This window comes from Montipora foliosa, chromosome 2 (assembly GCF_036669935.1).
Source record: "Montipora foliosa isolate CH-2021 chromosome 2, ASM3666993v2, whole genome shotgun sequence".
NCBI classification, from domain to species: Eukaryota; Metazoa; Cnidaria; class Anthozoa; order Scleractinia; family Acroporidae; genus Montipora; species Montipora foliosa.
The window spans coordinates 29149004-29159003 of NC_090870.1; the positions used below are offsets into that span (position 1 = coordinate 29149004).

General features: G+C 40.0%; 1 protein-coding gene across 1 annotated transcript in view; it reads right to left on the reverse strand.

Annotated features, from left to right (window-relative positions):
- Positions 1–2828, reverse strand: part of LOC137992800 (tetraspanin-3-like) — a 20857-nt gene extending 18029 nt beyond the window's left edge. Inside the window, exons 1-2 of the mRNA XM_068838319.1 lie at positions 2670–2828; positions 779–970 (exon numbers count right to left, since the gene is read on the reverse strand). Of these exons, the coding sequence (XP_068694420.1) occupies positions 779–970; positions 2670–2717 (240 nt within the window). The 5' untranslated portion in view covers positions 2718–2828. The remainder of the gene's footprint in view (positions 1–778; positions 971–2669) is intronic.
- Between the last annotated feature and the right edge of the window lie 7172 nt (positions 2829–10000).

The following is a 10000-nucleotide window of genomic DNA, read 5'->3' on the forward strand; positions in this document are numbered from 1 at the left end:
CATTGTATTTTTCCTTTTTATAAAATAATAGGTTTAAATTCAAATTGTACAACTCATTCACACCTGAAGATGGCACAAGCATGTCGAAACATGTCTAGTAAAAATTTTTAAAATCTTGTTTTCTTTCTTCAAGTTACTTCTCATCTGCTGTTCTCAAAACTAAAATTAAAATTCATTTTCACAGTGACAACAGTCGGTCACCCTACTCAAACTACATGTAGCTACATGTAGCAGCCAAATTAAAATTCTTTTGAAATCCCTGTTACAGTTTAATATTGGCCTATTTAGCTGATATAATTATAGCTATACCTCTTTTCATTTTAGTTTTCATCAAAATTGGTGCAATTCTGTCCAAGTCTTTTAGCTGTATTTTCAGCTCAGTGCATCCCAGTAACACCAATTTAACAAAATTCCTAGAAACCAGCAAATTCAGCTTATAATAAGATAACGGGTTCACATTCAATGTGGTCGGCTTGGCGTAATCTTCTGAATGGACTACTGATCGATGAGACCAGATAACAGCAAAACAGACAGTAGTCAAATTGAAGGAATCCAAGTGCTGAAACTGGTAAACTAAGCAACTCACATGGAAGGAAAAGCAAAATCATAAGGCAACCTAGAGATCTATTTGCGCATCTAAGCTGCACTGCAGTAACAGTTTAGTCCCAAGTCAAATTCATTATGAAATTTAACGAACTCTTGATATGAACATGCACTGATTCAGAAGTGGATTCTAACAACCTATTTATCCATTAATCAAATTAAATTAACCACTTACAAATGACAGGCAACATTTGCTGTCACGGCATGTTCCACAGCATCCAAACAATGCTGTGATCAAGACCAGGATTCCAACACCAATCAGGATTCCACATGGCACAAGTGTGTAAGTATCAGCTGTGATATTGGAAATATCACCAAATTTCTTAATAAGCCAAACAGCCACAAAAAGGACTGCTGCTGAAATGCCCTGGGTACAAAGAAATTATACAGTGAGACCATAAATGTCAAAGTGTCAAAATAGACATAATAAGGCCTTTGCATAGTTCTCAGAGTTGGGCTTAATTTTATCAACTCTTGTGCTCCACAAGTCATTTCTTGCTTTTGCAAGATCTCCTTGAAAGAAATGTGTCATTACAATTTCTCTTTTGGTCTTTCACGTACATGTAAGAAACATGCTTTCAGCATGGATAAACAACGAAATGATTCTGGCAGAATCCTGCCACAAAAAATATAGAATCAGTACCTGGAAAATGATTGTGTGATGAATAGTTCAATGTGAAATAACAATTAGGTGGCACATGCTTAAATTTAAGTCAGGTCTCGGCTGCCTGAGCTAGGTCAATAAAGTAGGCTGGACATGCTAGGATGCACAAAGCTGCAATTTCCTTCATCTGACTAATTTGTATAACCCTGAATCTGTGGTTATTTCAATGGTACTGAGATTTATCCACGAAAATGATAGTGAATAAAATTCGTACTGATTCTAAATGTAGCCAATCAGGAACACAAACGACAAAATTTTACGTGAAGAAATATCGTTCGTCCAATCAGCAACGCGAACGACGAAATATGAACGTGCCGAAAGCTCATACCGAATGGCACGTCATCCGACAAGCTACCCAACAGCCGTTGCACAAAACCGCCGAGGGAAGGTTTGTTTCTGTTTGCTCAGTTGAGGAATTTATTTTAGAACAAGAAAACAGAAATGCCCTCACAAAACTGAACGAGATGTACGATTGCTTAAACGACTTTTGAAAACGAAGGTCGAAGACAGGAAAATGGAAGTTAATCCAGCGGTTGAGCTGAATGAATACTAAATACATCAACCACTTTATCATCTCCGTCCGCACTAAGACGGCAATGAATACGAGCCGACTTTCCTTCGAAGTTTAGTGGCTAGCTTGGAACGACCTGGTATTTGAGAAAACCAGATAAGTTCTTTAGTCCAAACAAAAACAACTAATTAAAGAAGCAAGGAAAGGGAAATAAACCCAACGCTCCGGTAGCTTTGACAAGCGACGAACTTCACTTTCGACTACTTTGACATATCTGAAACACAGTAATTGTTGTAAATTTTATTAAATAAATTGTCGGTTGGGCGATTCGAAACCATTGTTTATTGCTTTCATCGCCCCACTCCATTTGTGCGAAACAAATTTGTCTATCAAACATGTACACTAGCACGGAAAAAACTTCAGTCCTATGAATTAAGTAAACACATTACAGCTTGGAAAATGCGCGCGTACGATTTTTATTCACTCGTTGCTTCGTATCAGAAAACTCACTCGTTCGTTTTCTGATACTAATCAACTCGTGAATAGAAATTTGCATGAAGTAATCTCTATTTATGCATTGGCATACGATATTCTCCAGCAGCTGAAGACACAGGCAAAATATATGACAATGGAGTACGCTATTCATATGCAAATAAGGGAACGGGTATTCTAGAATCCAGCCAAAAATAGCCTTCAGAAGAACATAATGACACGTTTTTCAGCCAAATATTCCTGACTTATTTCTCAGCAATGGCTACATGTAATTTGTCGCCTGCGAATTTGGTGAAGACGCCGACGACGTGCATGGGAAGATTACGGAAGTAGCATTAAATATGTAGTCAGTATTGGACGTGGCAGCGTTAGTGCTTTGAAAACGTCGATCATACTCACAAAATAAACGATGTTAAAGAAGAACAGGAACGCTTTAGCACAGCCCATGGCTAAAACAGAAGAGCGTACAATGCAGCAGTGGAATGAACTTTCCTGCAAAACGTCTTTAAGTGCAGGGATCTGGGAACTACTGTTATCGTTTTACGATGACATCATGATTCAAATGCGGGCATGGCTGCAACAATCATGCGACTGTCACGATTCAAACTGGGCTGAGTCAGAGTTGAACATGCGCCTTAGTTTTGACGAACAGGTGACCGAGGTTGTATCTAAATGTATAGGTAGCCTGTGCCGAATCAATCGTGCGAAATATTTGTTTGGGTCAGTTTGATAGGTGTCCGCTTATAACCATCATAAATTCGCTAGTGTTCAGCAAGCTGTTCTACTGTTCGTCCATGTGGACAAGTACAACAAAAAAGAACATTGCTAGGCTTCAAAAAGTTCAGAATTTTGCGGCACGGATTGTGCCTGGCACAAGGAAGTATGATCTTATTACGGCTATGTTAAAGGGACTCCACTGGTTGTCGGTTGCTAAGCAACTGGAGGTGAGAGACACTTTAATGGCTTTCAAATGTATAAGGGATGAGTCCCACCATCCTTGTGCAGTACGTTTTTGACAAGAAGCCAGGTGCATACAAGAAATACTAAGAATAAAGATGTACAGTACCGTCTTTTAGATCAGCAACAGGTCAGCGATCTTTCTCATTTAGGGGGTATAGGGCTGCTCAGCTCTGGAACGACCTTCCAGAAAGTTTAGCAAGCAAAGAGCCATTTAATGTTTTTGAAAAACGCGATTAAAGAACGTGCCCTTGACGATTTTTTATGCCATTGCTCAATAGGTGTAATTATGCGTATTTTAAATTTTTTGAATAATATGGTAATGTTTCTCACTTTTCAATGTTTATTTTAGATTTCAATTGTTTATATTAGATTTTATTGTAATTGATATGTGAAAACCCATTTTAATTGGATGTTCCAATAAAGTTATTATTATATTATTAATTATTTGAAAACGCTGGCGCGATTACGTGTGGACGTATCGAAAACGTTGACGTCACACTATCAGTTCCAATCCACTCCGCGCAATATTATGAACTTATTCAAGATGGCGACAGGCGCTTCACTTTCCTTTCTTTAATACTTGGGCTTATTTCAAATCTAATTGCCTGTTTTTAAGGAAATTCAGCTTTTCTATATCTTCAAGCTGACCATTCTAATAAAAGATGGCGCCAATTTATTATTTCGCAGGCTCATAATAGCGAATACTCATGCGTTAAGCATGCGCAGTCGGGTTATTGTTTAAAGGCTATCGTTTTCAAATCGATTCATCGTACACTTGTGGACGGGAGAAAACGATGGAAAAACGCTACATGTGAACGCGAATTTTGTTTTTGAAAACGGAGAAAAAAAGTTTGCGTTTTCAAACGAATACGGATACCTGTGGACAGGGCCTAATTGAGGAGAGAGCTAGTGCCAATACAATAATAAAAAAAATAACAAAAATAGAACGCCTTTAGTATTTTCGATTTGAATAATCGCAAGCGACTCCTCATTGGCCGAAAGTAATGGAAGAACTTAGACAGCAATAACCGGAACCAAGGTTTCTGACCAGCGGTTTTCGTTAAAACAATGGTTTGCTCATTCCCGAAGGCTCAGAAGATTTGGTTGTTGTCATTGTTGGAGGCTTCAAAGAGTGTTTTTCTGAAAAACTGACCTACAGATTTTGTTGAATTTTAAATATTTTAGAGATTGTTTCTAACATTATCTGGTAACGCTGAATGGGAATATTTCACCGTCCCGTTTTTTCAAAAAAGACAATATACCGGTATGTTGATTTTAAGGCTCAAGGAAATGCCTTATATCGTTGCCATGGTAATGTTGTTTTGGAGGAAAATGTGATGTGATCTTAATACCCTGACCAAATTTTGTCTTGATATGATTACCCTAACTGTATCTAAAAACAGAATATGCTTATTTGTTTGAAAAAAGGAGAAACTATTTCGAGCCTCCTTAAGGTTTTTCACGGCTTTGGAAGCCATCTTGACGGGTAGGCCAGCGTGTCCGAAATAGCGGTGTTTCTATGAGAATCTGAGTTAAAATCATGTATCTTAACTTGTATTGAGAAAACCTTGAATGTAGAAAAAAATCGTTTGTGAATGGTTACCTGCACTAGCTTTGGCAAGCGACGAACTTAAAACACTCTTCACTTTGGACTACTTTGGAATATCATAAACGCAGTAATTGTTGTAAATTTTATTAAATAAATTGTCGGTTGGGCGATTCGAAACCATTGTTTATTGCTTTCATCGCCCCACTCCATTTGTGCGAAATAAATTTGTCTATCAAACATGTATACTAGCTCGGATAAAACCTCAGTATCTATGAAATAAACGCATTACAGAATAAATACATGTGGTATTTCACAGCGCCCCTCCCCATTCTCTGCTCGGCTTCGCCGCTCGTTTGCCTCTTGCGCCAACGAGGTTGCTAAGCGAGAAAAAGGCGTAAGAGTCGCACGAGGCGATAGCCGAGTGCGACTCTAGCTTCTCGAGTGCTTAGCAAACTCCCAAGTGCATCCATAACTCGATATATGCACAGCTAAAAGCATGAACCAGCCGCTTGTTAAAATCACGCCACAAGAAAGTTGAGCGAGAACGTTTCATCTGGTTTTTACACCTTGTGAGCAGAGCCTCGAGAACGCCAAAATCGAACAAGCAAAAGAAAGGCTCTGCTTGCAGGGTGCTGGTTTTACTAAATGTTGAAAACAAAGGATTTTCTTCTTCAGTTAAAGAAAACATTGGCAAAAAAAGTCAAACACCCAACTGAAAATGTAGACAAACAAAGTCAAAATGCCCAAGTAAACAAAGGGTTTGGGTTGTTGAGAATGGCCGTTTTTATGCTAGAGATGTTAAAGTCGTCAAGACGCATTTGACGTCTGAGACGTCAAAGCCGTCTGGTATAAAAACGGGAAGCATAAAAGTAGACAAACTAACGGACAAAAACAAAATTTTTCTAAAAAAATGACTAGGTTCTATTATCGGAAGACACTGGGCACGAGCAAACTCGTCACCAAATAAACGTTAACACACGAATATATGAGCAAATAAACGTGGCGGAATTGCAGCTTCTCAAATTTATGTCTCGACGTCGGCTGGAAGGACAGATGCAAATATCTTTTTTGTGACAGAAATCAGTCTAGGAATCAGCATTTTCTGGCGATGGACGAGGAACTAGATTTAGCCTCGGCGCATGGCTTGTTTGTCTTGTCGACCAAGAGAGAAACGAAGGAATGAAGTGCAGATTAACAAAGGACTCAGGGCTAAATGCGTCCAAGTTAGGGCGCCCCGTTTGTATACTAGACGCATTTAACGTCTGAGACATTAAAGTCGTCTGTTAAGTGCGTCTCAACGACGCACTTAAAACAAGACGTTAAAGTCGTCAGACGTGAATTGCGTCTGTCTTATTTCTCGTTTTTATACTAGACGTTAAAATCGTCTTGAGACGACTTAAACGTCTCTAGCATAAAAACGGCCAATGATGCCGAGTTTACATTGCCATGCACAGTACAGTTGCTGGAGACGGACTCCAGGGGCGCTTTCCGGCTTTTTGTACGAAAAATCCGATTCATCCGGTGGTAAATCAAATGGAACAGACTTTTCCACTGAACATTTTTTGCGGAAAAAAGGAATACCTTCAGAGGTATTCCTCTTTTCTCGGTTTTTCCGGAATGATCGGGAAATGCTGTTCCATTTGCTTTGTCCCACTAGTACCATAGTCCTTGAAAAAAAGAAATAGCGTACCCCATGGGCCTTGGTGTTTAGCTGCCCAAGTGAATCATGTGTGTTTTAATCAATTCACGCGGATGCTTTTGTAACTCGTAGCTGCACAACTGCAGGTGAGAATTATTACTTCCAAATGATTAGTATTCAGTCTCTTGAGAAAAAAAGAAAAGAAAGTCTCAAAAGGAACACACTCGTACCGTTCCATATTTTGATTGAGGAAATTTGTTTTGTTCTTTTACGCAGAAAATTCCCCCTTGTTTTTCCATACAAAAGAAAAGCTCCCCAGGAAACAAGAATTTCTACCTTTGAAAGTTGCCATAGACCAACTTGCGGCATTTTCGTTCTTGTTGAGTGCCTTTCAAATACAATGTTATGCATTTTTTGTGTTGAACGAGCTGTTATGCTTTGTTTTCGTTGCCCCCCAGCTGTTGTTGGCTTCCCTGCTTGCTAAAAAGTCAATGCCGGGAGAACTTGCATGGCTGGTCCTCCCTGGGTTCTTCCATTTACTTCTTTCAGTGTCAACTACAAGGTAACTCGCAAGGCTCGACGAAAACTTTACACCTAAAGTGAAGCTGCACACGTCGCCCCCCCCCCCCCCCCTTCCTTCCCGGGGCACACCTCATGTTACATACGCACGGCCATACGTGTATAGAGAAATATATATAGTCGCTTACACAGGAGTTAAGTGGATTGGACAAGCAAGGACGTCGCTATGTTCTAATTAACAACTATTCACCGAAGTGGAGGCTGCTAGTTGACTATTATCCCGCGAAATGGCGCGGAATATCGCCTGATTCTTAGCCGACGAAGCCGTAGGCCGAGTTGGCTAAAATCAGGCGATATTCCGCAAGAGTGAGCAGGATAATTGTTTTATTATTCACCACATTGATGACAAAGCACAATTTTCTACGTTTATTGGGAAAAACATTACGTATTTCGCAGGATATACGTTGAGTACGCACGACAAATATTGAGCGCGCTACGACCATATTTGGACATTGTAACAACGTGTTTAATAATCATGTAACAAAGGATGTCCGGAGTGTGAATAGCCAATCATCGCAGGCGTTCAACGCTATCCACTGCTTTATAATACAGAATAAACATGTGTCGACGTATGCATTGCAGTTCCTAAGGCCTATAATTCATGTGACTTACCACACATTATTGGAAAAAAGCTACACTTAAATCTCAGTTTCAGTTATACATTTAAATAGTGCATGGGCACTTATATGTTGTCGGAGGGGTTAAGGCGCGAGCCGGACATGCAGATCTTCTTGAAGGTATTGTTGCAGAAGGTATCACTTTTTTTTTTTAAATAATTCTTTATTGAAACAAATTGATATTAATTTTAATACAGCAAATTATTAACTTACCTACATAATTATAAATGTTACAACTATTAAATATAACTAATATTACTAATACTAATAATATAATACAACAAATTAACACTGATATGAAGAAGGTATCACGCCATTCATCGAGTCGAGGACATCGAGATAGTCTGAGGGCCTCTTGATATGAGTGTTCTGCAAATATGATCCAGGTAGCACGTTTCTGCAGCGATTTCAAGTTTCTCCGACAGGTATGCTGGCAGGGATGTGCTTCTGGCATACAGGGCAACAATATTCAAGTATAGATCAGATAATAGCAATGTAGATACTTATTAGACTTATTAGGTGAGATGCATGCACATCGGCACGTTTCAAAACACGGAGAATGTGAAGGCTTCTGGACCCCTCAATGAAACATGAATATACCACTTTAAGTTGTTTTGAATTGTGAGCCTCAATACTTTTCCAGCTCTACATTGTCGATGGTTAGAATAAGAAGGCACGTCTCGCGATGTGAGAAAGAAATAACCAGCTCTTTGCATTTCTTCAGATTTAATTTCATATTATTGGTAGATGACCATTGGTTGACCTGATTAAGCGCTCAGTGCTTGGATCTTAGGATTTCTTTTGGCAGGAATAACGTCAGAAAGGGTTACGTCGTCAACGTACTTCCAGTATGAGAATGGAGATGGTAATTGTAGGTCATTCACCATATTATAAGGAGCAGTATGTGTCCCGATTTAGTTCCATGCGGAACACTAGCAGTTACACGTCTTCACAATGGATACAGGAAAATTGGACGGGTGCGTTATCAACCAACCCAAGGTGTTCTGTGATCCTAAGCGGTTACCAAAACTCGGCAGTAGTGACCACTATTGTTTACTGATGCAAAAAGGGGGATGAGTTCTACGCACTAGGCTCTTGTGAAGACCGTAAGTTTGATTGGCTCATCCAAACTTTAAATTTGTCTGCTGCAGTTTGTTTGTTTGTTTGTTATTTGTTTGAGCAGGTTAAAGTATTGGCAGCTATTCAGCTGATGTGGACCTGCTATACCCACCCACCCATATACTCACAGAGGACAGCCACAGCACCGGGAACTTCATCCCCTACTCTTCTCGAATAGTTTGTGGGTTCTTTAACGTCCCACAGGGAACTAATGAACATGGAAGATATTTGTGAGACGGGGCCTACGGTTTCTAGTCCTTATCCGAGAAGACTTGAAAATCTAACCATTTGCAGATGTAATTACAAAGGCAGCACTTTCTCCTCAGTTATTTAATGGCAGCCCGATGCTCAACCAACTGAGCCACCGGTGACAGATAATTACCTATCAAGGCTTCCAATATGCATAGTTCCTACAAACCTTGGTTGACATCCCACGTGAAAGCATTTATCGCAAAGAGATAGAAAGCTTTCACAGACTTTGGTAAAGATTCCCCCATGGCCACGTTCCACAGGTGGCGGAACAAAGTGCATGCAGGAAACAATCAAGAACTGCAAACGTCTGTCTTATGAAGGCAAAGTGAAATCACGAAAGAGCACTAATGAGAGCCAATGGTGGAGTGAGGTTAAAAACGTATCTGGTGTCTCCACCAACGATGGCCAATGGTACAAACAATTAGTGGACCCAAACACTACGGATCCTGTGGCTACCCTGTGTAATACCATCAACGATTTCTTTGTCAGCCTCACGTCACCTCTCTCCCCATTGTTTGCTGTTGATGAGTCTAATATTATCGTCGATGCTATCCAACCGGATCAGGCTGCTGGCTACAATCTCTGAGGTACAAGGAGCACTTAACTGTATCAAAGTCAGGAAATCTCCTGGTCCGTATGACATCCCGAACATTTCGCTCAAAACATTTTCTTTTGAGCTAGCGCCTGTCGTTTGTGAGCTCTACAATTCTTCCTTAAGGGAAGGTTTTCTTCCTTCGCTCCTTAAATCCTCCTCACGGTGTTCGTCCTCTCCCCAAGCAGAAACCCACGCATTCTGTAGAGAACGATATTAGGCCCATCTCCCTGACTTGTCAGATATCTGAAGTCATGAAAGACTTAACATTGGAAAGACTCATGCCTGCTATACTTGAAGAGTTAGACCCTGAACAGTCTTCAACATCTGGTAAATCAACCGATCTGGCGTAGCTTTTATTCTCCACCACACGCTAGAAGCATTGGACCGTGGTAATTGTTCTATAACATTGTTCTTTGGTGA